The 26,845-nt window shown below is 49.6% G+C and overlaps 1 protein-coding gene across 4 annotated transcripts in view; it reads left to right on the forward strand.

The window, feature by feature from the left end:
• GBGT1 (globoside alpha-1,3-N-acetylgalactosaminyltransferase 1 (FORS blood group)) overlaps positions 1-26,845 on the forward strand; it is a 50,936-nt gene that overhangs the window by 15,565 nt on the left and 8,526 nt on the right. Inside the window, exons 5-13 of one of the 4 annotated variants that reach the window (XM_055270536.2) lie at positions 13,207-13,365; positions 13,632-14,159; positions 16,009-16,102; positions 16,975-18,739; positions 19,184-21,489; positions 21,681-21,793; positions 22,065-22,215; positions 23,637-23,826; positions 24,431-24,496. In XM_055270536.2, coding sequence (XP_055126511.1) covers positions 23,741-23,826; positions 24,431-24,496 — 152 coding nt within the window. In that variant the 5' untranslated portion in view covers positions 13,207-13,365; positions 13,632-14,159; positions 16,009-16,102; ... (3 more) ...; positions 22,065-22,215; positions 23,637-23,740. Of the gene's footprint in view, positions 1-13,206; positions 13,366-13,631; positions 14,160-15,326; positions 16,103-16,974; positions 18,740-19,183; positions 21,490-21,680; positions 21,794-22,064; positions 22,216-23,636; positions 23,827-24,430; positions 24,497-26,845 lie in introns of those variants that run through there. The other 3 variants (XM_055270537.2, XM_055270538.2, XM_055270542.2) reach the window with 3 other exon arrangements.

Consider the following 26,845-nt stretch of genomic DNA (forward strand, 5'->3'; position numbering starts at 1 on the left):
AATCCCAGCACTTTGGGAGGCCGAGGCGGGCGGATCACGAGGTCAGGAGATCGAGACCACGGTGAAACCCCGTCTCTATTAAAAATACAAAAAAATTAGCCGAGCGTGGTGGTGGGCACCTGTAGTCCCAGCTACTCGGAGAGGCTGAGGCAGGAGAATGGCGTGAACCTGGGAGGCGGAGCTAGCAGTGAGCCAAGATTGTGCCACTGCACTCCAGCCTGGGTGACAGAGCAAGACTCCGTCTCAAAAAAAAAAAAAAAAAAAGAAAAAGGAACATGTTTTCACTGATTTCCTCTAGTGCTCCTCTGTCCTCTATCCCATTTATCTCTGTCTAATCTTTATTATTTCCTTCCATCTGCTAACTTTATGGGGTTTTGGGGGTTTTTTGTTTGTTTGTTTTGTTTGCTTTATGACAGGGTCTCACTCTGTCACCCAGGCTGGAGTGCAGTGGCGTCATCTTGGCTCACAGCAGCCTTGACCTCATGGACTCAAGTGATCCTGCCACCTCAGCCTCTCAAGTAGCTGGGACCACAAGCACATGCTAATTTTTTGAATTTTTTGTAGAGACAGGGTTTCACCATCTTGCCCAAGCTGGTCTTGAACTCCTGAGCTCAAGCAATCCTTCTGCCTCAGCCTCCCAAAATGCTGGGATTACAGGCATGAGCCTCCATGCCTGCAAGGGCATCTTCTAATCAACCCCTGGCACCAACCAGGGCTTCCCTTCCTAGGGTCTCACTTGCAGAGTGGCTAAGAACTTACAGACTGGAGTGGACAAAGCCATCCAGACACCCTCCACCCACCTGTCAGCCCAGGCCACCTCCAGATTCCAGTTTCACACTGAACCTGTCCTGCTGCTGGGCAGGACACCTCCTGGTCACCAGGCTGACCTGGCCTCTGTGGACTACTCACTGCGTTAGATGCCTTTTGCTCCCCAGGATCCAAAGGAGTAGCTGACTTTTTCCAAGGAGCACTACCCATGGGGACGAAACCCTGACACCAAAGGGATAGCTGACCTCTATGCGCTTCCCTCACACCTTCCCAGATATGAGTCACAGCCACCTGTGCCAACGAGCACCCTTAGAACACCCATTCACCCAGCAGGTGTGACTGCTGCAAAGCTGAACCTTCCATCTGGCCGCCAGGCCCCCAACATGGAGCCTGGGACCAGCAGCAGCCCCTACTCCAAGTGCTGGAACCAGCTCAGATGCAACCCTCTCTGTAGGGTCCAGCCCCACAGGGTCAGTGGGTTTTCTCCCTGTGTGTGGAGAGGAGAGAGTGTAGAAATAAAGACACAAGACAATGAGATAAAAGACAGCTGGGCCTGGGGTACCACTACCACCAAGACACGGAGACCAGTAGTGGCCCCGAATGCCAGGCTGTGCGGATATTTATTGGGTACAAGAAAAAGGGGCAGGGTAAGGAATGTGAGCCATCTCTAATGATAGGTAAGGTCACATGGGTCATGTGTCCACTGGACACGGGGCCCTTCCCTGCCTGGAAGCCAAGGCAGAGAGAGAGAGAGAGAGGGGAGAGAGAGAAAGAGACAGCTTATGCCATTATTTCGGCTTATCAGAGACTTTTATTACTTTCACTAATTTGCTACTGCTATCTAAAAGGCAGAGCCAGGTGTACAGGATGGAACATGAAGGCGGACTAGGAGCGTGACCACTGAAGCACAGCATCACAGGGAGACGGTTAGGCCTCTGGATAACTGCGGGCAGGCCTGACTGATGTCAGGCTCTCCACAAGAGGTGGAGGAGTAGAGTCTTCTCTAAACTCCCCCAGGGAAAGGGAGACTCCCTTTCCCAGTCTGCTAAGTAGCGGGTGTTTTTCCTTGACACTGATGCTACTGCTAGACCACGGTCCACTTGGCAATGGGCATCTTCCCAGACGCTGGCATTACCACTAGACCAAGGAGCCCTCTGGTGGCCCTGTCCAGGCATAACAGAAGGCTCACACTGTTGTCTTCTGGTCACTTCTCACTGTGTCCCCTCAGCTCCTATCTCTGTATGGCCTGGTTTTTCCTAGGTTATGATTGTAGAGCAAGGATTAGTATAATATTGGAATAAAGAGTAATTGCTACAAACTAATGATTAATGATATTCATATATAATCATATCTATGACTATATCTAGTATAACTATTCTTATATATTTTATTACACTGGAACAGCTCGTGCCCTCGGTCTCTTGCCTCGGCACCTGGGTGGCTTGCCGTCCACACCTCTCAATCCAAGGAGTCTGGGACTCTACATTCTGGGACTCCAGCTAATTTTATGCATAAAAATTATGGGCCCAGAACTTGTGCATTTTTAGAAAAATGGGTTAACCTAACTAAAGAAAACTTAGAATTAAGATGGCTGCAATGGGGAAGTTTTAATTTGGATAAAATTGTTTATTTATGAGGCATATTAGAAAAGGGGGAATGAAAAAGACCACGAAACAGTGGGATGTGTATTCTTTTATTGGTATGCAGAGGCCCCTACAAGAGTAAATGAATCAAAAATTGACTCCTTAAAAGATTCTTTGCAAAAAGCAATGAAAAGCTTAAGCAACAGACTAAGGACATGATGAAAGAGGACTGTACTGTGACTGACCTCATCCCGACTGTTCCTTCTCTTTATCCTTCTCTACTTACATACTCTGAGTCCACTAACCTTTTTGCTAAATTACCCTTTCAGGCCAGGCATGGTGGCTCATGCCTATAATCCCAGCACTTTGGGAGGCCGAGGTGGGTGGATCACCTGAGATCAGGAGTTTGAGACCAGCCTGGCCAATATGGTGAAACCTCATCTCTACTAAAAATACAAAATTAGCTGGGTGTGGTGCTGCACGCCTGTAATCCCAGCTACTCGGGAGGCTGAGGCAGGAGAAACTGCTTGAACCCAGGAGGCAGAGGTTGCAGTGAGCCGAGATCATACCACTGCACTCCAGCTTGGGTGACAGAGTGAAACTCTGTCTCAAAAAAATAAAAAATAAAATATATATATATATTAGCCTTTCACCCTGAAGATTATTAAAAAAAATTAAGTTAGACAGGCACCTTACAAAGTGAGACTTTCTGACCAGTCATGCCTGCCTGCTATAACTACTTTCACTCCATGGTCTAAAACTGAGCTTAGAGCCATTGTGAGGGACTTCCTTGATCCAAGAGAAAATCCTCAAAAATTTACTGAGGAATTTAGAATCCTCATAGGAGCTTATGATCCAGGACTTCCTGACCTTGACTAATGTATTCCCATGATATTGGGGCCTGGTAAAGCTCGGAAATGGATGGCAGCAGCAGAATGGGACAAACCTGAGGAGGATATTAAAGACCCCTCCAAAAGCTCCTCACAAGAAGGACCAAAAGTCGCTGGAAAAATTGCTGAAACCCTTTTAAATTCAATTCCTAAAATTTTTCCACAAAAAATTGACTGGTCCATCATACAATCTTGTAAACAAACAAAAAAAGATTTCAGTTTCAGATTATAGAACTCAGAAATGCGGTTTGTGAAACATTCTGGGATCCAAGTACAGCAAGAAGTATTCCCTGCAAGGACTGAAACGGCATTAAGTGCTCTCTTTGTAAATGGACTCCATCCCGAACTCAGCAATTTAATTAAAATACATACGTTGGGATAGGAAGTTACAGATATGACTAAATTGTTGGCCTTAGCTGAACATTTTGAGGGGACTCTAGAGCAAGAAAAAACTCAAAAGGCTAATAAGCTTATGGCCCTTCAGTTATAACAGTTACAGGGACCGGGACCCAAGGGATCAATCATTTTATTTATTTATTTCGAGACGGAGTTTTGCTCTGTCACCCAGGCTGGAGTGCAGTGGCAAGATCTCAGCTCACTGCAACCTCCACCTCCCAGGTTCAAGCGATTCTCATGCCTCCGCCTCCCAGGTAGCTGGGATTACAGGTGCGTGCCACCGTGCCCAGCTAATTTTTGCATTTTTAGTACAGACAGGTTTTCACCATGTTGGCCAGGCTGGTCTCGAACTCCTGACCTCAAAATATCCGCCCGCCTTGGCCTCCCAAATTGCTGGGATTACAGGCGTGAGCCACCACGCTCTGCCTCCTTCTCATTTTAAATCACAATCAAGAGGTCCTAGAACAAGAAGTTCTACCCCAAGATGTCTGCCTGTATTGCAAACAACCAGGGCACTGGAAAAGGGATTGTCCGCTTTTTCATCAGTCCACCGATGAGCCTCCCTTTCGGCCAAACTGTTTCACCACTAGAGGGAGCCCAAGAGACCTTAGGCCTCCTGATAATAATCAACCTTGATGAGGTTCCAAGGGATTCTCCAGTAGATTGCTCTCCATACCTTTAAATCAGCGTGGAGACCGGCCGGGCGCGGTGGCTCACGCTTGTAATCCCAGCACTTTGGGAGGCCGAGGCGGGCGGATCACGAGGTCAGGAGATCGAGACCACGGTGAAACCCCGTCTCTACTAAAAATAATAATAATAAAAAAATTAGACGGGCGTGGTGGTGGGCGCCTGTAGTCCCAGCTACTCGGAGAGGCTGAGGCGGGAGAATGGAGTGAACCCGGGAGGCGGAGCTTGCAGTGAGCCGAGATTGCGCCACTGCACTCCAGCCTGGGCGACAGAGCGAGACTCCGTCTCAAGAAAAAAAAAAAAAAAAAAATCAACGTGGAGAAACAGGTTAAAATAAATGGGGAGTTGTGTACAGTCCTCGGGGATATGGGGGCTACTCTACCATAAACCCCGCTTTAATAAGCCAACAAATCCCTCAGAGTAAAAAGGTCATTTCTGTGGTGGGGGTTTCAAATCAAGTTCAAGAGGTTCCCGTATCTGAACCAATCCAATTAACTTTGGGCCCCTTTTCAGAAAAACACTTTTTTACTATGTTATACTCCCCCAGTAAACTTGTTAGGGCGAGATTTACTTTCAAAGCTAAAAGGGCACATAAAATTTTTCTTAGGAGAAATAATCTTAGAGTTTCCTGATTCTCCTGGACTAGAATTGTTATGCTGTCTACAGACAGAAATCTGTAAGATTGAAACTCAGGCCTGTAATACCCCTGATCTTTCAAAAATATCTAAATGTTTTTGGGCCTCTTCCCCAACTGATATGGTAAGAATTAAAAGTTTGGAACCTATAAAAGTACAAACAGATCATTCTAAACCTTTGCCGAAATTATCCCAATATCCTCTAAAACCTGAAGCAGTTCAAGGGCTCTCACCAATTGTATTTAATTAAATAAAGACTCATAATCCCATGCACCAGCCCTTGTAACACTCCAATCCTCCAGTTAAAAAACCAAATGGACGAGGCTAGAGATTTGTTCAAGATTTATGGGCAATTAATAAAATTGTAATATCAAGATTCCTGTAGTTCCAAATCCTGATACTTTATTATCTAATGTACCAATTAGTTCCAAGTGGTCCACAGTAATAGATCTCTGCTCAGCCTTCTTTAGCATTCCAGTTCATAAAGAAAGCTTAGTGGCTCATGCCTGTAATCCCAGCACTTTTGAAGGCTGAGGCAGGCGAATCACCTGAGGCCAGGAGCTCGAGACCAGCCTGACCAACGTGGTGAAACCCCATCTCTACTAAAAATACAAAAAGTAGTCAGGCATGGTGACAGACACCAGTAATGCCAGCTACTCGGGAGGCTGAGGAAGGAGAATTACTTGAACCAAGGAGGCAGAGGTTGCAATGAGCAAAGACCATGCCATTGCATTGTAGCCTGGGCAACAACAGCGAAACTCTGACTCAAAAAAAAAAAAAGAAAAGAAAAAAAAAGTCAATACTTGTTTGCCTTTACTTGGAAAAACAGGCAATACACCTGGGCTGTAAAGCCGCTAGGGTTTACCAAAGCCACTTCATATTTTTCCCAGGCATTGCATCAGGACTTAATAACACTACAATTTCCTCAAAATTCTACTCTCATTCAGTATGTAGATGACTTATTGTTATGCTCTCCCACTAAGGAGTGCTCTGAAATGGACTCAGTTTACCTTTTACAGCAACTTGCACGTAAAGGTCACAAGGCATCAATGGAAAAACTTCAGTTTTCAAAAGAAAAAGTCCACTATTTGGGACGTGACTTGATTGCCAAAGGGATTTCCTCTCACCTGGGAGGATAAAAACTATTCAAAGTTTTCTTTGACCTGAAACCAAAAGACAATTAAAAGGATTTCTTGGACTTACAGGATATTGCAGATCCTGGGTTCCGAATTTTTCCTTAATAGCTTCTCCATTGTATGAACTCACGAAAAATGCTGTACCAGAGCCTTTACCTTGGGAAGATAGTCATAAGCAGGCTTTTAGCCAAATGAAGTTGGCCTTACAACAGCCCCCAGCTTTAGGACTTCCAAAATACCCTAAGCCTTTCACCTTGTTTGCTCATCAGTGTGACAATCAGGCATTAGGAGTCCTTACACAAGCACATGGTGCTAAACATAGGTCCATTGCATACGATAGCCTGCAATTAGGCCCAGACTCTAAGGCATATTCTAACTGTTTAAAAGCAGTAGCAGCAACTGCCGAGCTGGTAGAAGCTTCATCAGATCTGGTTTTAGGAAGTGAACTTAATTTGCAAATCTCACATGCTGTGGAAAGCCTGTTAAATTCCAACCAAACCCAGCATTTTTCAGTAAGTAAACTAACATCTTATGAATTACTGCTATCTCCTAATCTTTATCTAAAATGCTGTAATCTACTTAACCCTGCTTCTCTGTTACCTCTGCCTGACGACGGTGAAGACCTCAATTGTGTAAGTGTAGCGTCAGAAATAGCGGCCCCTCATGCTGATTTACGAGATACCGCACTGGATAATCCTGAATTAATACTTTTGGTTGATGGGTCCTATCCTAAAATCTCAGAAGGAAAATACCAGGCAGAATATGCTGTTACCACCCAAAATGAGTTAATAGAGAAGGAAACTCTTCCTCAATTTAAGTCAGCCCAACCTGCAGAGCTTTTTGTCCTTAACCCAAGTTTGTCATATAGCTAAGGACAAGTCAGTAAATATTTATACAGCTAGTAGATATGCTTTCGGAGTAGTACATGATTTTGGCATGATATGGAAACTACGAGGGTTTCTTACCTCTAGTGGGACCTCCATCAAAAATGGATCCCAAGTAAATGAGCCCCTTTCTGCTATCCTGTTACCATTGTAGACTGTTGTTACTAAGATTGAAGCTCATACTTGTAGAACTGAACCCAAATATCAGGGGAATGCTTTAGCAGATTTTTATGCTAAATCAGCTAGTGCTGAAGCTGTTAAGATATGCAATCTGAATGACCTCCATTGCATTAAGCCAAGCCAACTTCCTTATGATGACCTATTTAGTAAACAGTACAGTGCACCTGATTTGGAAAAGCAAAATGGGTATCTAAAAGGATGTAAATTTAATGTGATGCACAGACTCACAGAGGGCCCAGACAGCCGCTTGGTCCTTTCTGAGTCTTTGAAGCTTCCATTGTTGCAAACTCTGCACCCCACCACTCATCATGGAACAGACAAAATGATCCAAATTATGAAAAAATACTGGTGGGGTGACTGTTCCAAAATTGCTAAAATGGTTTATAATCAATGTTTGACTTGTCAAACTCATAGTCCTGGAAAAACAATCAAAACTTCAGGTCGTATATTTCCACCACCTGATGAACCATTTGAGCATTTACAGGTGGACTTAATTCAGTTGTGACCCGCAATGGGGTATCAGTATGTTCCTGTAATAGTTTGCATGTTTTCTGGTTGGATAGAGGCCTTCCCATATAGGAAAGCTGATGCTGTGACCATAGCTAAGAAATTATTTTAAAATGGCTTTTCTTTATGGGGGATCCCTCTAAAAATCTCCAGCAATACAGGAACTCATTTTACTGTGCAAGTTATAAAGCAGTTCAATAAGGTGTTACTGACAGGGAGCAATTACCATTATCCCTATCACCCTCAGTCTTCAGGAAAGGTTGAAAGAACAAATGGCATATTAAAACTGAAATTGGCAAAGTTAACTGAATCAATTGGGTTGCCTTGGCCAAAGGTAATAACTTGAATTGCAATCAGATCCACTCCCATTGGAAAACATAAATTGACGCCTTACGAAATAGTCACTGGAAGGCCTATGTCCCTAATAATAGCACTTCATGCTTCTCCTGATCTCTTAAGCTCTGATATGACTAAATACTACAAGGCTTTAATGTATTATACCAAAGTATACTTCCACCAGGTATAGGAAGCTTTTCCAGATCCACCAACTGAGGACAATCAAATCCTCCACGATCTGGAACCTGGAGACTGGGTCTTCTGGAAACGACATCAGAGGAAGACCGCTCTTCAACCTCATTGGAAGGGACCATACCAAGCTCTTCTCACCACCCATACTGCAGTGAAGCTTCAGGGCCTTGAATCTTGGGTTCACGTCTCATGACTCAAAAGGGCTCCTTCAGGCCGGGCGCGGTGGCTCATGCCTGTAATCCCAGCACTTTGAGAGGCTGAGGTGGGCGGATCACGAGGTCAGGAGATAGAGACCATCCTGGCTAACACGGTGAAACCCCGTCTCTACTAAAAATACAAAAAATTAGCCGGGCGTGGTGGCGGGCACCTGTAGTACCAGCTACTCAGGAGACTGAGGCAGGAGAATAGCGTGAACCCGGGAGGCAGAGCTTGCAGTGAGCCGAGATCGCGCCACTGCACTCCAGCCTGGGCGACAAAAAACAAACAAACAAAAGGGCCCCTTTAGACTTCTGAAACTGTACACCTGTTGGAGACTTTACAGTAAAGCTGACCAAGGAAGTCTCTCCTCAGAAGCAGACAGCACCCTAGTTTTGGCAGCTTTCCCAAGAGCATGGACCAAGGCTTCTCTGTCATCAGGGAAGCCTCGTGCTTTTCTGTTTTCCTCATCTTCTGCCCTAATCTTGTCCTTTTCCCTACAGGCAAAGCCATGGCACCATAGTCAGTGGATGGCTTTAGCTCAAGTTTACGCTGTAGCACAAAACCAGAGTAATTGCTGGGTTTGTGGGCTAATTCCAAAAACAGCAGGAAATTATTCCCCTGGTGCCAGTGCCCCTCCGCGTTCCCAATGAGAGTTACCTGAAACTCCAGGGGAAGAACAGAAAGTTATTCTTGATATTCTAAACATCACTGCTACTTGCTTCCTACACTCACTAAAAACAACACTCTAACTTTTTCAATTGATAACTCGATCATTACCAAATACAAAAAACCAATCCAAGGCTGGGTGCAGTGGCTCACGTCTGTAATCCCAGCACTTTGGGAGGCTGAGGCAGGTGGATCAACTGAGGTCAGGAATTCAAGACCAGCCTGGCCAACATGGTGAAACCCCATCTCTACTAAAAATACAAAAATTAGCCAGGCATGGTGGTAGGCGCCTGTAATCCCAGCTACCGGGGAGGCTGAGGTAGGAGAATCACTTGAACCTGGGAGACAGGGTTGCAGTGAGCTGAGATCGTGCCATTACACTCCACTCCAGCCTCGGCAACAAGAGCGAAACTTTGTCTCAAAAAAAAATCCAAGTGATGCCAGCAAAAGATATATTGTGCTTCCAGACATCAGGCACTCAAGATTTGGGAATTACTTATGTCGATACAAGTGATTGCTTGTATAATGTAACTGGATTAAATCAGTACAGTCTCTTTTTTACTAGATATGGTTATATACCCTTACAGCATGCTATAAAGGGGCCACAGAAAAGTAAATTTCCCACTGGACGTTGTTCAGGAGGTATGCAGATTTATGGTCGAACAAATCTGACTGATCTCTGCCCAAATGCAGCTAGGTGGCCCTCTTTTCCAATCCCCGAGGGTCTATACTGGGTCTGTGAAGAGTCTGCATATCCTGTTCTGCCTCCTCGTTGGTTCGGTTCTTGTTATGTGGCCCGGCTTACTCCTGCCTTTCAAATAGCTTCCCCTGAAAATTCTCATAATGGCCCTTACGATTGGAGGCCAAAATGATCAATAACTGAAATTAGCACTAGCCTTGAAATATTCGAGGATAAGCCAGTTTCTACTGAGAAAAGATTCCAGTGGGGCCCCTGGGGGAGCACTCTTGGTGGTAGTGAGATACCAGTTGTATGGAATTTAAAGCTAATTCGTAAATTGGGAAAAAGTCTTGGATTTTGTAATCAATCAGACCTCCCAGGGTTTCAGATGGGTAGAAGCTACTCTCAGAAAGGTAGACGACAGGGCTGGGCGTGGTGGCTCACGCCTGTAATCCCAGCATTTTGGGAGGCCGAGGTGGGTAGATCTCTTGAGGTCAGAAGTTTGAGACCAGCCTGGCCAACATGATGAAACCCCATCTCTACTAAAAATACAAAAATTAGCTGGGCGTGGTGGCTCATGCCTGTAATCCCAGCTACTTGGGAGGCTGAGGCAGTAGAATCGCTTGAACCCAGGAGGTGGTGGTTGCAGTGAGCCAAGATAATGCCATTGCACTCCAGCCTGGGCAACAGAGTGAGACTCCGTCTCAAAAAAAAAAAAAAGGTAGATGACAACACACGTATTCAACAAAAACACTTACTGGAACGTCGTGCAACCTCAGATCTCTTTGCTCAAGCTGAAAGCCTAGGTTTGGTGTTAAACAAAACTGAATGTTGTACTGATCTCTTACCTGATTTTGTTACTACAGGAAGCTTAATTAAAAGGTGCTGATACTGCCGTTTCCTTAGACACTGCCACCAAATACATTAAAGACATCTGTCAAGAGAAAGGAGCCCATGACATGTTTATAAGAGCAACTAACGGTTTGCAGGCATCCTAAGGGTGGATGGCAAGCTTGGGTTTTCCAAGGGCTTCTCATCCTTATAATTCTTCTAGTAGGTTCCCAAGTTATTATGACTTGTATTACCAGTGTAACAATGAAAATGAGTAACTCTTTAAGTCAGGCCACTTTACAACAAACCATGGTCCTTAATCGCTATCATACTCTAAACGAGGATAATGACCAATTAGACCCTAACACTGTTGAACTGCCTATATTGTCTGAACCTTCACTTGGCTAATTTGGTTCGGTTGGTTTCATAAGCACTCTTATTAAGGAGTACGCCTTGGCATTTTGATAGTATCCTCTTGATAGTCATAATAATCGTCACCCTGATACACTGTATCCTCTCAAGTCTTAAATGTTTTGTATGCAGCCATCCATTAAGAGTTAAATGGTCTCTTTCCAACCAGGTCAAAAAGAACATAAAGAATCATTTAGCTGATACAAAGCTGCAACTTGTGAACTCCATATTAACACCAAAGAAGACGTGTGAGACTCCATACTAAAACTAAAGAAGACTTGTGAATTCCACACTGAGACCAAATAAGTCTTTAGGATGGTGACAGAGAGTGGCATCAATGCCTAAAGTTTCGGTCAATCTCTCTAAATTGAGAGGCTGACCAAAAGAGGGGAATTGTTAAAGCAAACTAAATATGGCCTAAGAAGGGACTCCCTACCTCTGTATTTGAGTCCTTGTGGATGAACCATAAGCTGGCTTAACAGGCAGACAAAATGAAAACCCAACTTAGTAGTATGCACCTACAATAATGGCTGAGTGTTGGCCAGTCTCAGCGGCCATACTTCAACCACTCACAGACTACTGAGCGTTCAAACTGCGTTCAACTAATGCAAATGCCGAGCTGCAACCAATCTCACTGTTTCTGTACCTCACCTCCAATTCCTGTACATCACTTTACTTTTTTGTCTATAAATTTGTTCTGACCATGAGGAACCCCTGGAGTCTCTCTGAATCTGCTGTGATTCTGGAGGCTGCCCGATTTGTGAATCATTTCTTTTTTTTTTTTCCAATTAAACTCCATCAAATTTAACTTGTCTGAAGTTTTACTTTAACCGCTGGTAACACTGGCACCATAGCTTCCTGATGCATTCACTCATTCAGCAAATATTCTCCGGTCCTGCTGTGTGCCCAGCTGTGTGCCTCAGTGAGCGTGATCCGACGAGGTCACTCCCCACGTGGAGCTCACGCCCACTCTGTGACATGCAGGGATGGTCCATGGGGTTGGCAGGGATGATGGGCACCAGGAATTGGCCACTTTATTAAAAGAGAGGCCTGTATTTGAAAGAAATAATGGAGAAAAGGCCTACTTGGCACTTGATCTTGAAAAATGAAATAAAAATATGAAAAATAAATGTAGCCTTTTTTATTTGCTTATTTGCTTTAAGACAGGGTCTCACTCAGTCATCCAGGCTGAAGTGCAATGGTGCAACCTCATTGCTATCTCTCCCTCCCTCGCTCAAGCAATCCTCCCACCTCACACTCCCAAGTAGCTGAGACTATAGGCACACACCCCCACACCCAGTTAATTTTTGTATTTTTGTATTTTTTGTAGAAATGGGGTTTCTCCATGTTGCCCAGGCTGGTCTTGAACTCCTGGCTTCAAGGGATCCTCCCACTTTGGCCTCTCAAAGTGCTGAGATTACAAGTGTGAGCCACCACGTCCAGCCAGATGTATATTTAACAAAATGTGGCCCAGTGCAGTGGCTCACACATGTAATCACAGCACTTTGGGAGGCTGTGGCGGGTGGATGACCTGTGGTCAGGAGTTTGAGACCAGCCTGGCCAACATGGAGAAACTTCATCTCTAATGAAAATACAAAAATTAGCCGGGCGTGGTGGCGGGCACCTGTAATCCCAGCTACTGGGGAGGCTGAGGCCGAGAATCGCTTGAACCTGACAGGCAGAGGTTGCAGTGAGCTGAGATCACGCCACTGCACTCCAGCCTGGGTGAGAGAGGAAGACTCTGTCCCAACCCCCCTCCCCCCAAAAAGGAAGCTATAATAGCAAGTATACACTGAGTTTTAGAAACAACAATGAATAAATAAGTCCACTGTAGATTAGGTATGTGTGACACAATTTTTACGACAAAATTATAGCGTATCAGCAGAAATCTTCTAGGGCCTCATTAATTTTCCTAAGGGTTCTTAAATCTTCTGGTGCTTAAATTGTTCTCTTTGAAAACCTCTGTTGCGTTGTCTTTTTTGTCAGTTGTCTCTTCTTCCATTGCTAAGTGATCCGACCCTGCCAGGGTCTCCCTCGGCAGTGGTTTGCTATGTCTGGACAGGCTGCCAGCAGCCCTTCCTCAGCCAGGCGAGCTCCGGTTTCTTCCCACGATTTGCATTCCCCTTTGCAATTGACTGGCATTTTGACTGTGCATCACTTTGCATGTGCACATGCCATGTCTCCTTTAATGACTTCATGAGTTAGGACTTTTGTCCCCATTTTACAGATCAGGACACTCAAATCCAGAAGGTGGAGAACACCTGCTCAAGTCCTGCAGCCAGTGTGGAACCCTGGCAGAGTTTGGGTCCCTGAAAGCAGACAAGGATTTGGGGACACATCATTTGTTACAGATGATCCCAGGACGCCTGAGTGAGGACGTGGGAAGGTGAGCCCGGAGGAGGGGAGCCAGAGAGTGGCCCTGATGAGCAATCTCTGCGGTGGGCGCCTGGGCTCAGTCTCGGCTCCCTGTGTCCCACCTGGATGGGCTCCGTCTCTGTGGTAGAGGGTTATCCCTGGGGCATTAATGCTCTTGCTCTACTGGCTGGTGCTGGTGTGCAAAAGAGGAAGCTCCCATGGGGTTTGAGGTACATGACGCCATCCCACCTGGGAGCAGGGGTCTTCACCGTGGATCCCTGTTCTGTTCTAAACAAGGAAGCCGGTGCTCAGAGAGGGAAACGGTCGTGACTAAAGTCTCTCAGCCAAAGAGCAGTGCAGCTGTGGTTCCTGCCCAGCTCGGGCTGCCTCGGCACAGAGCCTGAAGCGAATGCACCAGGAGCTTTGTAAGTAGAAAAACCCCAGCACAGCCAGGGGCTGCATCCTCTCTGCCTCCCTGGGGTCTCCACACGCATCCCCCTTGTGAGAGGCAGGAGTAAGTGGCCTCCTCGGGCCAGGAAAGCTCAGCCGGGAGGGCACCTGGTGCCTGAGAGGTAACCATAGTGCCTGGTCAAGCTCGGAGCAGCGGGCTGGGTGAGGGAGCTGCGGGCTGGGTGAGGGAGCAGCGGGCTGGGTGAAGGAGCTGCCTAGTACAGCCAGGCCAGATGCAGGTGCAGTCATCTACCAGCTGCCATCAGTGTGTGCCAGGGGCTGGAGAGCAAACCGTGTCATCTGCAACCGAGCCTCTGAGGTGGAGAACGCGGTTCCCCCATTCTCCAAGTGGGAAATGGAAGCACCTCCTGGCCAGTAAGTAGCAGTGCTGGGGATTTAGCCGGGTCTGTCTGGCTCAAAGACAAGGCTCCCCACTCTCCTGGGAACAGGGAGCCCTGGGCAAGGATGTCAGAGACCAGGAGGCCTCTCCTGTACAGGAGTCCTGGGCTACCCCAACCCCCTCCCACACCTGCCACACCTGGCCTGTCCCCCATCTAGAACACTTCATGTCTGATGGCATCCACACGCACACACCTGAGACCAGCAGTCCACGAAACCCTGGCCCTTCCTGGGAGGCCACTCTCTAATGTTTTCTATTTTGTTTAAAATCCAGGCCAGGCACGGTGGCTCACGCCTGTAATTCCAGCACTTTGGGAGGCTGAGGCGGGTGGATCTCCTGAGGTCAGGAGTTTGAAACCAGCCTGACCAACATGGTGAAACCCCGTCTCTACTAAAAATACAAAAAGTTAGCTGGGCCTGGTGGCAGGCACCTGTAATCCCAGCTACTCTGGAAGCTGAGGCAAGAGAATTGCTTGAACCTGGGAGGCGGAGGTTCCAGTGAGCTGAGATGGTGCCATTGCACTCCAGCCTGGGCAACAAGAGTGAAACTCCATCTCAAAAATAAATAAATAAAATCCCAGCCTACCCCATTAACTCGGCTCACGGTCCACTGAAGGGTGTGCTGACCTCTGTCTGACACCAGCATTTTTTTTTTCTTTGAGACAGGGTCTTGCTCTGTCACCGAGGCTGGAGAGCAGTGGCACGATCGTGGCTCACTGCAGCCTCAACTTCTTGGGCTGAAGCCATCCTCCTGCCTCTGCTTCCCAAGTAGCTGGGACCACAGGTGCATGCCACCACATTCAGCTAATTTTTTTGTGGAGATGGGGTCTCCCTATGTTACCCAGGCTTGTCTTGAAATCCTGGGCTCAAGCGATCCACCTGCCTTGGCCTCTCAAAGTTCTGGGATTACATGTGTGAGCCACAGTGCCTGATCTGACACCAGCATCTTTTTTTTTTTTTTTTTTTTTGAGATGGAGTCTCACTCTATCACCCAGGCTGGAGTGCAGTGGCGCCGTCTCGGCTCACTTCAAACTCTGCCTCCCCAGTTCAAGAAATTCTCCTGCCTCAGCCTCCTGAGTAGCTGGGATTACAGGAACATGCCACCATGCCTGGCTAATTTTTTTTTTTTTTTTGTATTTTTAGTAAAGATGGGGTCTCACTATGTGGCCAGGCTGGTCTCAAGCTCCTGACCTCGTGATCTGCCCACCTTGGCCTCCAAAAGTGCTGGGATTACAGGTGTGAGCCACTGCACCCAGCCAACAGCAGCACCTTTAATGGCTGTGGGGCGTGTTTCTTCCTCCAGGGACACCAGATGCCCCTGCTCAAGGCTGGGGGGCAAGTGTGCCACTCGGGGCTCTGAGATGGGCAGAGATGACTATCCTCGAACTTGAACCCTTTGTTCATGTCTCTAAGCCTTTCCTGTTTTCTAGAAGTAGACAAACTGAATCCAAGGGCGGGTGTGCTGGGGTCTTAGTGCCAACTCACCCTCCAGGAGGAGAGTCCAGACCCCTCTCCCACTGCCAGGGGGAAAGTGTCCATCCCCCTCAGCCACTCCAAGGGTTTCGAATTTCAGGGGTGTGATATCATACCAAATATATATATGTCCATCCATGATTCCTGGCTCATAACTCCCATAGCGCTTGTTATAATGTTGGGGTGTTTTAGGCCTCAGGAGCAGGCCTCAGAAAACAGAATGTCTCTCTCTCTCTCTCTGATCTTCTCCTGCCCTCCTTTCACCTGCACCTTTTTCTCCCCAAGGCAAGAATCTTCCCCTGCCTTTCTGTCTGGCCATAAATTCTCTGACCTACCTTGTGTCTAATTGTAGGTCACAAGATCCCCATTTTAGGAGTCCTGCCCCATACCCTGGAGGAAGGAATGCTGCAGGGAGAAGCCAAGAAGAATCTGCACAGACAGGCCTTGTGAGTTTCCCACCCACTAATGCTAGACCGTGCGCTAATGCTAGACTGTGTGCTAATGCTAGACCGTGCGCTAATGCTAGATCGTGCGCTAATGCTAGATCTTGTGCTAATGCTAGATCATGCACTAATGCTAGACCATGTGCTAATGCTAGACCGTGCGCTAATGCTAGACCGTGTGCTAATGCTAGATCGTGTGCTAATGCTAGACCGTGTGCTAATGCTAGATCGTGTGCTAATGCTAGACCGTGTGCTAATGCTAGACCGTGCGCTAATGCTAGATCGTGTGCTAATGCTAGATCTTGTGCTGATGCTAGATCGTGCACTAATGCTAGACCGTGCACCAATGCTAGACCATGTGCTAATGCTAGATCATGTGCTAATGCTAGACCGTGCGCTAATGCTAGACTGTACACTAATGCTAGACTGTGCGCCAATGCTACACTGTGCACCAATGCTAGACCGTGTGCTAATGCTAGATCATGTGCTAATGCTAGACCGTGCGCTAATGCTAGACTGTACACTAATGCTAGACTGTGTGCCAATGCTACACTGTACACCAATGCTAGACCGTGTGCTAATGCTAGATCATGTGCTAATGCTAGACCATGCGCTAATGCTAGACTGTACACTAATGCTAGGCTGTGCGCCAATGTTAGACTCTGCGCCAATGCTAGACCATGTGCTAATGCTAGATAATGTGCTAATGCTAGATCGTGCGCTAATGCTAAACCGTGTGCTAATGCTATATCGTGTGCTAATGCTAGACCATGTGCTAATGCTAGATCATGTGCTAATGCTAGATTGTGCGCTAATGCTAGATTGTGCGCTAATGCTAGACCATGCCCTTTTTGTCCAACCATGTTTCTACACAGTTGTCCATGCTTCAGTCATGCCTATCCAATTATCCAACGGAGCCTCCATGAAAGGCCCAAGAGGACGGGGTTTAGGGAGCTTCCGGATGGCTGAACACACAGAGGCTCCCAGAGGGTGGGCGTCCGGGGAGGGCCGGAAGCTTCGCACCCCTTCCCCCATACCTCGCCCTACACATCCCTTCATCTGTATCCTTTGTAATATCTTTTATAATAAACCGGTAAACATGTTTCCCTGAGTTCTGTGAGCTGCTCTAGCAAATTAATTGAACCCAAAGAGGAGGCTGTGGGAACCCCAGTTTGCAGCTAGTGAGTCAGAAGCTCTGGAAGCCCAGATTTGTTTGTTTGTTTTTTTGTTTGTTTTGGAGATGGAGTCTCACTCTATCACTCAGGCTGGAGTGCAATGGCGTGATCTCAGCTCACTGAAACCTCTGCCTCCCAGGTTCAAGCGATTCTCCTTGGAAACCCAGAGTTGTGATGGTGTCAGTGGGAAGTGGGGGAGGGGGCAGTCTTGTGGGACTGAGATCTCAACCCCGGAGGATCTGATGCTACCTCCAGGTAGACAGTGTCAAAATCGAATTGAACTAGAGGACACCCAACTGGTGTCTGTTGCCTGGTGTGTGAGAAACCCCCATACACTGGACCACAGAAATCTTCTGTGTTGAATGTTGAATGAGGGAAGAGAAAAAGCCCTTTGAGAGAGAGAGAGAGAGAGTGTGTGTGTGTGTGTGTGTGTGTGTGTGTGTGTGTTTTCCACTCAAGGAGCTTTGGGGGAAATGGCTGCACACTTCGTAGGTCAGATATGCTATCTAACTCATTATCTTATTTCATTGTCCTGATGCAGGCAGAGGCTGGATTTTCATCTTTCCACCGTTTCTGAAGCGTGGCCCCTTCTGCTCTCAGGGGAGCCTGCTGAACATGTGTTCTCTGGGCATCCCTGGGGTCAAGGTCTAGGTGTGGCTTCCAGCACAGCCAAGAAGCTCCTCTCCCAGGTGCTGGGGGCCCAGGAACCAGCCCTGGGATCTCTCCTCCGGGCCTAGCTGGCTGGTTTCAGTTAGTGCTTGGACTGGCTCCCCTAGGACAGGGTGCGGTGGGTTCTGCTTGTATCCAGGCCAGGCCTTAGCTAGTGCAGGATGATGGGCTTGGATCAGAGAATGGCTCCTGGATGCCGCTGGGTTCTGGGTGGGCCAGCTGTATAGATGTGAATGCACTTGTCCTCCTGAACCACCAGGTCAAAGAGGAACACAGTGCAGGGAGCCCCAGAGGAGCAGGGCTGGCCCAGAGTCCACCCAGCCCTGTAGTCTTTCAACCCCACCTTTTTGGGGCAGTGAAACATTGTTCTGATAATACAGATGTAGAACCCCAAGTACCAAACCCCGGACAGAGCTGCTCAGGGTGGAGCTGGGATGAGGTCTGGACTCCCTACCCCCAACCCAGACACACTTCAGGAGCCTCCTCCCTGACACCCCATTCCTAGGCCTCTGAGAGGCACAGCTTGACAAGCACTAAAGGAAACTGTCGCTGCGATGCATAGTGGGAAAAACTGAGGCTTTGTCCAAGATCACCCAGCAAAGCAGGGGCAGAACCTTGGGTGATGGGCTGAGACTTGGGGTCTGTCCTCAGGACCCTCCTGCTGCTGCCCACCCCCAGGTTCCAAGGCCAAGGGGAGCCAAAATCAATGTCTGGGTCCAAATTGAGCTTTGCAGAGATGCCTGCCGACCACTCAGGAGAGCACTGGCTCTTGTTCCAGACAGAAGCTTCTCCTAAGGTGAGGAAAGTGAGGTCCACACGGGGGGCCACGGGGCCTGCCTCCACCCTGCCCAGTCCCTCCACCCCAGCTCCACCACCAGGGAAGCTCTGCAGACTCTCCCCACCTCCCCTTAGAGATTAAAGGTCTGGGGGGTTCTGCCACCCCTGCTCACCTGAGTTCCCAGACTTGACCATGAACTCCCTTATTTCTGGGAAACACTCTGGAGCATTCTCTGGCATCCCAGAGGTAGGTCTCAAGGGGGATCAATTACAGAGGATCTGTGCATGGTGGGGAGCCCAAGGGCGTCCCTTGCCTTTGATTATTATATTTTTAAGTCATGGAGGTCTCTCTTGTCTTAGCCAAGGGGTCTCAGCCCAGCTCTGCCACTAACCAGAAGGGGGACTTTAGCCATTCCCCTAGGAGAGGACATTTCCCCGTTCCCTTCATGAATGCAACCCTTAGCCCTCCAGGATTACCAGTGGGAAGACAGGTCACTTCTTTGTCTGCTTCAGAAGATCAAGACCAATTTATGGAGAAACTGAGAGATGGATGTCCTTACAAGCCCATTTTCCAGATGAAAAGCTGAGGCCCAGTGAGGGGAATGACCACAGAGGGACATTGGATAGCCTGTGAGTTGGGACCAAGAATCCTATATCCCCTCCACTGCCGACCCCACCCAGGCTGGTCCTGAGCTGCTGCACAAGAACTTGCGTGTGACCTCCCGATCCCAGCAGCTGCTGTCGCTGAGCTTGGACCACGTGCCTGAGACCCGTCTTTCCTCATTTAAACCCTGCTCGGGGGGTGGGGACTCCACACCAGTGGGGAACATGCTTGTTGACCGTTTGTTCTTAGCCTCTAGAACAGAGCCTCAGGCACAGGAGGCACTTCACATTTATTGAATAAATAGATGAATGAATCAGTGTCATCCTCCCAACAGCCCCTTGAAGCAGGTACTCTTATTTGACAGAGGAGGAACCTGAGACACAAAGAAGTCTTGGGTTCATTCATTCCTTCACTCATTCATGCATCCAGCACCCCTGTTGTGTGCAGACACCTGGAATATGACAGTGAACCCCAGGCACCATCCACATCCTGAGAGCTCACAGCCCAAAAGCAGGGACAGCATCTCACCCACAGCCAGCAGTGGAAGCACCGATCTGGGTCCCAGCTTCAGTGGCCCACCACCTCCTCAAAAGATAGTTAAGTAAGGCCAGGCACAGTGGCTCACACCTGTAATCCCAGAACTTGGGGAGGCCAAGGTGGGTGGATGGCCTGAGGTCAGGAGTTTGAGACCAGCCTAGCCAACATGGAGAAACCCCATCTCTACTTAAAAAAATATATAAATCAGCCAGGTGTTGTCATCCCAGCTACTCAGGAGGCTGAGGCAGGAGAATTGCTTGAACTGGGAGGCAGAGGTTGCAGTGAACCGAGATTGAGCTACTGCAGTCCAGCCTGGGCGACAGAGCAAGACTACATCTCAACAGATCGCGCCACTGCACTCCAGCCTGGGTGACAGAGTGAGACTCCATCTAAAAAAAAAAAAAGTTAAGTAAAACAAAAATTTTATTTATTTACTTATTTTTGAGACATAGTCTCACTCTGGCACCCTTGCTCCAGCCTCATAGCTTGCCATGTTGCCCAGGCTGCTCTTGAACTCCTGGGCTCATGTGATCCTCCCACCCTGGCCTCCCAAAGTGCTGGGATTACAGGCTGGAGCCACCATGCTCGGCCTTAAGTAATATTTAATAAGAGTTTTCTTTAAGTCATATATAGAGAGACAGACAGAAAAACAGAGACAGAGAGAGACAGAACTGGAAGGCTGGCAGTGACTCTTCTCCCCACTGCTCTTCTCCCGCTCTGCCTGGCTTGGATTTGTTCTTTCTGGTTCCCTTGAACACTGCAAGTCTCTGCCTACATTCCTATTTCGGCCCACTTAACTCGCTGATGAGAAAGATGCCCATATGCACCTACAGTGTTTTCTCCCATCTTCCTTTTACCTCCCTTGCCTTTGATTATTACATTTTTAAGTCATGGAGGTCTCTCTTGTCTTTCTTTACCTTTGCACCCAGCCCCCTCCAGGCCAGTGCTGTCTTTAAGCCACATTTTTTCTCCTCTGGGGGTGCAGCGGGGAGGGATGGAGAGACTGCTGGCTGGGCCAAGGGAGGGCTGTGGCCAGTAGGCACAGCCATAGGGCTAGGTCGGTCCTGTCTTGCTCACCTTAAAGCTGTATTAGAAAACAATTCCCAGAGAGGCATCAGTGTCTGGAAGGCAGACCAGGGAACTTTGCAAACATAAATCGAGTAAGGAAAATGAATCAGCAGATCCCAGACCAGGTCCCAGGGAGCTAGTGTTTGCAGCGAAAAGGTGGAAGCATGACCTTTTGAACAGCACTCACCAGCTCCCAGGGCCCATGCCAGGCTCCCGCAGACTGAGAAAACAGGCCCTGCCTTACAGGAACCCCAAGGTGCTCTAGAGAAACCCCAGGGACACAGGTAATCATCACACCCCTGAGGGGCCTGGGAGGCTGTGCCCAGGCACCAGACAGGGGTGGGTTTCCAACTTCCAGCTGCACTGTGACCTGGAGCACACCCGTAACCTCTCTGAGCCCATCTCTGGCTGGGTCCCACCCCCCACCCCTTTGGTTACTCTTTCCTTTATTTTCCCTTAGGGCCCCTTCATTTCGCCTTCCTGTCCCTCCCCTCCCGCACCCTTCCTAGGAGAGGTTTATGCTACGAAAACCTTCTACCCCATGCGCTGACCGACCTCTGGTGAGCTGCAAGAGGGTCTCTCCTGGGGTCCCAGAGTCCCTGGGGTGGACACGAGCAGCCCTTCGTGGAAGGGATAATGCAACCGCGACAGGCCGTGGGAAGAAAGTGCTGCCAGTCCCATTTCACAGAAGAGGACGCGGAGGCTCCGGGTAATTCTGGGAGCCACTCACTTGTGTCCCCTCGCTGGGTAGGGGCGCCTGGCTCAGAGGCCCTGAGCAAAGGAGGACAGATCTTAAACCGGACAGCAAGCTGCGTCCAGCTGGTTCTCCCTTTCCGTGACTATTTCAAAGCTCTTATAAACAAGGTAAGGTTTTCCCCACAAATCGCTTCATTTCTCCACCCGCACCCTACCCTGGCCCCGGACCTGCGGTTCTTGGCCCCCCGCGTTGGGCCTGCTGCATCCTAGGCAGAGTTCTAGGCGGCTAGCGGAAGCCAGGCCCAGGGGTCAGCTCAGGCGCTCGGTCCCCCGGGGTCCTGCTCCCAGGCCTTAGGGAAGGGGCTCTCGGACCGCGGGGGCGGGGCCTGCGGTAGGTGGGCGGGGCTGCGGCTCCCTCTTTCCTGTCTGGCTTCTCCAGCCTCGCGCGCGGCCCCGCTGCCTGCCCTGCTCCAGGCTCCACCTGCGCCGCCGATCGCCTGGGTATCGCGGGGGCCCAGGCCAGCTGAGTCCGTTTTCCGCGCCGGGGTGGCGCCCCTCCATCCGTCCTAACACCGGTCCGGCAGCAAGGAGTAAGTCTGCACCCCGTAGGGACAGTCGCGCTCCCTCGGCCCCACCCAGTTCCTGCCACGCAGGGGGCAAAGGAGGAGGGCCCCGAGCCCAGGAGGTGCGCATCTCGGACCCAGGGTCCCGGGTCCCGACCACGGACTGGGGCCGGCTGCGCTCGGGGCTGGGCTCTACGTTCGCGGGAGGCGGGGGCGAGACGGGGCTTGGAGGCCCGGGTGGGGAAACTGAGGCCCCAGAGGAAGAGAGAGGCAGAGGGCTTGCCGGACACTCCCGAGTGGCAGCGGCCTAATCCCCAGGACCCCGGCTCTCCGCTGACTGTGGCCCGGGCTGCGCCCAGCGTTTTACAGCCGTTCCCGCCTGTCCTCCCGCTGGGCGCCGCGTGCCGCCCCCCATCCACTGAGGCCGGGAGCAGGGGAGGACTAGCCCAAGGTCACCGAGCCAGCGGGTTGAGTCGCGTTCCCATCCTTCCGTGGAGAACCTGGGCCCTGCCTCCCGGAGAGGTGGACAGCGGCCACCTCGCTCCCCTCGGGGAATCCTGGGCGCCGCTTCCCGCGCATCCTGCGCTGAGACTGCGTGTGTCCTCGCTGTGCCTCGGGACTTGATTTCCAGCGCACGGTGGACTGGCCCATGCGCCCCTCCCGGCGGCCTCGGCTCACCTCCGACAATGGACCAAGTGAGGGAGACGCGGGAGCCAAGGCAGGGGTCCGCCGCCTCCGCGAAGTCGGTCCCAGCCCCTCTCCCAAAGGACAGCTGGAAGCAACAGCTGAGCACCGAGCCGCTGAGCGCCGAGCCACTGCCACCGTGCGCCTCCCAGAGCTGCCAGAGCTGAGCCCGCGGTCCAGCGGGACCTAGAGTCCACACGACCCCAGTGGGTGACCGAGGGGAGGGCAGGGCTGCAGGGCTGGGGTCACCGTCTCCCAATAAAGAGCGTTCCTGGCCCGGTGCAGTGGCTCAAGCCTGTAATCCCAGCACTTTGGGAGGCTGAGGCGGGTGGATCACCTGAGGTCAGGAGACCAGCCTGACCAACATGGTGAAACCTCGTCTCTACTAAAAATACAAAAATTATACAAAAAATTAGCCGGGCGCGGTGGCGGGCGCCTGTAGTCCCAGCTACTCGGAGAGGCTGAGGCAGGAGAATGGCGTGAACCCGGAAGGTGGAGCTTGCAGTGAGCCGAGATGGTGCCACTGCACTCCAGCCTGGGCGACAGAGCGAGACTCCGTCTCAAAAAAAAAAAAAAAAAAATACAAAAATTAGCTTGGCGTGGTGGCTTATGCCTGTAATCCCAGCTACTCGGGAGGCTGAGACAAGAGAATCGCTTGAATCCAAGAGAAGAGGTTGCAGTGAACGGAGATTGCGCCACTGCACTCCAGCCTGGGTGACAAGAGTGAAACTCCATCTCAAAAAAACAAAAGTGTTCCTTTGCAGGTGTTCCTGGGACCTCAGAGACCAGGCTCAGAGCCTGACATCCCTGAGAGGGGACAGCCTCATCCACCCAGGCCGGCGGGGTCTCTTCAGGTGCCCAGGCTTAGATGCAGCCCCCAGCAATGCATCGCCGGAGACTGGCCCTGGGTCTGGGTTTCTGCCTGTTGGCGGGCACAAGTCTCAGTGTCCTGTGGTGAGTCTGCCCCACGGAGCTCTCCCTGTCTCTATCCCCACCCAGGACTCCCTCTGTCTCTGCAGGTCAACCCCAAAACCTTGATCTCCTCATAGGATTCCAGATACCATCAACCCCTCCTGACTCACCTGTTCTCCATCCCCAGCCCCAGCAAGACCCAACTAGTGTCTCTGGCTTCTGAATTCTGCCTTGTACTGGCCTCCTGGCCTTTGAATTGCTCTTTTCTCTGCCTGGACCATCCTTCAACCAATGTTGATGGGGAATCCCTGTTCCCGGTTCCAAATTCACCCTCTGTTTCTGTCCTTCCATGAAGCTCCTGGGGCTGCCCCTCACACTGCTGTTTGTGTGGGGGGCCTGGCATCAAGAATATATACTCCCTAGGAATGAATGACTCTATGGGTGAATGAATGACTTCGTGGCAGGCCCTGTGACACATGCTGGGAATAACAGCAGGCTTTGTCCTCCAAGGTCAGCCAGACCTACAGAATGACAGGGGACCTGGCCTCCTAATGCACTGTGGGAGGCCTTCACTCCCAGTTATGTGCATGAGGTGTGTTTTCAGCCTCTGGAGCAGAGTGGATAGACAGATTTTTTTTATTCACAGGGTGTATCTTGAGAACTGGCTGCCAGTCTCCTATGTCCCCTATTATCTCCCCTGCCCAGAGATCTTGTAAGTATGGGTGGGGCTAGGAGAACTGGGGGCCCTGTGGGCTGCTCACAGTTGGGGAGACAGGGAAGTATTTAAGTTCACTTCATCTGTCAGTTCCTGAGTCCTAAGTTCATGTTTCTGATAAATGCAATAGTATTTAGGTAATTTAAGGGCTGTGACAAGCGTGAAGTGAAATTCCCATTTCGGTCTTCCAGCATCCTTGCAGCCCCCTGCATGGTCCGACCTTCCACATGTTGCACAGCTGTGAGCCTCGCTTGCTGTGTCTGGCCACTGAGAACATGGAGTGCAATGATGCCCATAAATAGCCTGCTATTGCTCCCGGTGACCAGCAGGGGTTCAGTGCTTTTAGGACTTGACCTTGTTGCTCAATTTTGTGTTCCATGGATTCAAGGAACAAATGAACATGTGACCAAAGTCCTCCTCACCTAAGGAGTCTTTTTTTTTTTTTTGAGTCAGAGTGTCATTCTGTCGCGCTGGCTGGAGTGCAGTGGCGCGATCTCGGCTCACGGCAACCTCCGCCTCCCCGGTTCAAGAGATTCTCCTGTCTCAGCCTCCCAAGTAGCTGGGTTTACAGGCACCTGCCACCATACCCGGCTAATTTTCGTATTTTTAGTTGAGAGGGCGTTTCACCATGTTGGCCAAGCTGGTCTCGAACTCCTGACCTCAAGTGATCCACCTGCCTCAGCCTCCCAAAGTGCTGAGATTACAGGCATGAGCTAATGCATCAGTCCGGTCACCATCATCTTATTCCACCCAGGGGCTGGTACATAATTTTTGAGACCCTCTCTCTTTCCCACCACCAGTTGCTCTTGGCATTTAGGTTGCTCCCAGTTTCCCAGGCTCTAAGTTAGTTTGTGATGAGCAGCATGACCCTTTCTGCATTTCAGAGATCACTTTGTTCAGATATGTTCCCTTAGTGGCCAGAGGATGCGGATAGGTTCTGATGCAACTCATTGGGTTATTTCCAGAAGGACCACAGCACATCAGTCACTCATTCATGTGCCCTGCCCAAGCAGTACCCAGCAAAGCCACCATGTAGTACACCTGGGCTACTGCTGGGAATACCAGGGGTTATGAAAACAAAAATGAACCTACCTTGCTGATTGGGAGAGGGAAAATGCTATCCGCTTTGGTATAAATTTTATTTATTTATTATTATTATTATATTGAGACAGAGTCTTGCTCTGCCACCCAGGCTGGAGTACAGTGGCGTGATCTCAGCTCATTGCAACCTCCGCCGCCCGGGTTCAAGCAATTGTCATGCCTCAGCCACCTGAATAGCTGGGATTACAGGTGCACCAGCTAATTTTTGTATTTTTAGTAGAAACAGTGTTTCATCATGTTGGCCAGGTTGGTCTTTGCCCCCCTCGGCCAGGCTTTGCCCCCCATCGGCCTCCAAAAGTGCTGGGATTAAAGGCGTGAACCACCACCCCTGGCCTTAATTTTTTTTATTATTATTATTACTAGTGAGACTCTCATTTCCCTACGTCTTCCCATTAATTGAATTTTTTCTTGTGTGAAGTGCTTCTTCCCCACCTTCTCTGTTTGTGGGTTCTCTATCATCACTCTTGGCTGAGTATACCTACAACTTTTTTTTTTCTTTCCAGTTTGTCTATCTTGTGTGTGCGTGTGTGGTGGGGAGAGATAAGGTCTGGCTCTGTTGCCCAGGCTGGAGTGCAGTGGCACGATCACAGCTCGCTACAGCCTTGGCCTCCTGGGCTCAAGTGATCCTCACACCTTAGCCTCCAGAGTAGCTAGGACCACAAGTACTCACCACCACACCTCCTAGCTAATTTTGTTTTATTTGTTTGTAGAGACAGGGTCTCACATGTTGCCCAGGCTGGTCTGGAACTCTTGGCCTCAAGGTGTTCTCCCAACTTGCCCCTGCCGGGATTGCAGGCATGAGCCACCACACCGGCCTGCTTTTGTATTCTTGTGTGTAACTCTTCACTGCAGCTGGAGTGTGTCTGGGCTTGTGGAGAGAAAAGAGGAGCTCGCTGCCAGGGAGGCGCAGAATGCTGGGTTGTTTGGTGCTCCTTCTAACTCCTGACCGCTTTTTGGAATCCCAGGGCTTTCTGAGCAGGGCCCTGAAACATGCTTGCTTGTAGGAAACTAGGGCAGAGGGCCAATTTGACGAACTGACTTTAAAAAATTGATTCAAGAGTAGCAACTTGGCTGGGTGTATCGGCTTATACCTGTAATCCCAGCACTTTGGGAGGCTGAGGCTGGTGGATCACTTGAGCTCAGGAGTTCGAGACCAGCCTGGGCAACATGATGAAACCCCGTCTCTAATAAAAATACAAAAATTGGCGGGCTGTGGTGGCACACACCTGTACTCCCAGCTACTTG

Source organism: Symphalangus syndactylus, chromosome 3 (genome assembly GCF_028878055.3).
Source record: "Symphalangus syndactylus isolate Jambi chromosome 3, NHGRI_mSymSyn1-v2.1_pri, whole genome shotgun sequence".
Classification (NCBI taxonomy): domain Eukaryota; kingdom Metazoa; phylum Chordata; class Mammalia; order Primates; family Hylobatidae; genus Symphalangus; species Symphalangus syndactylus.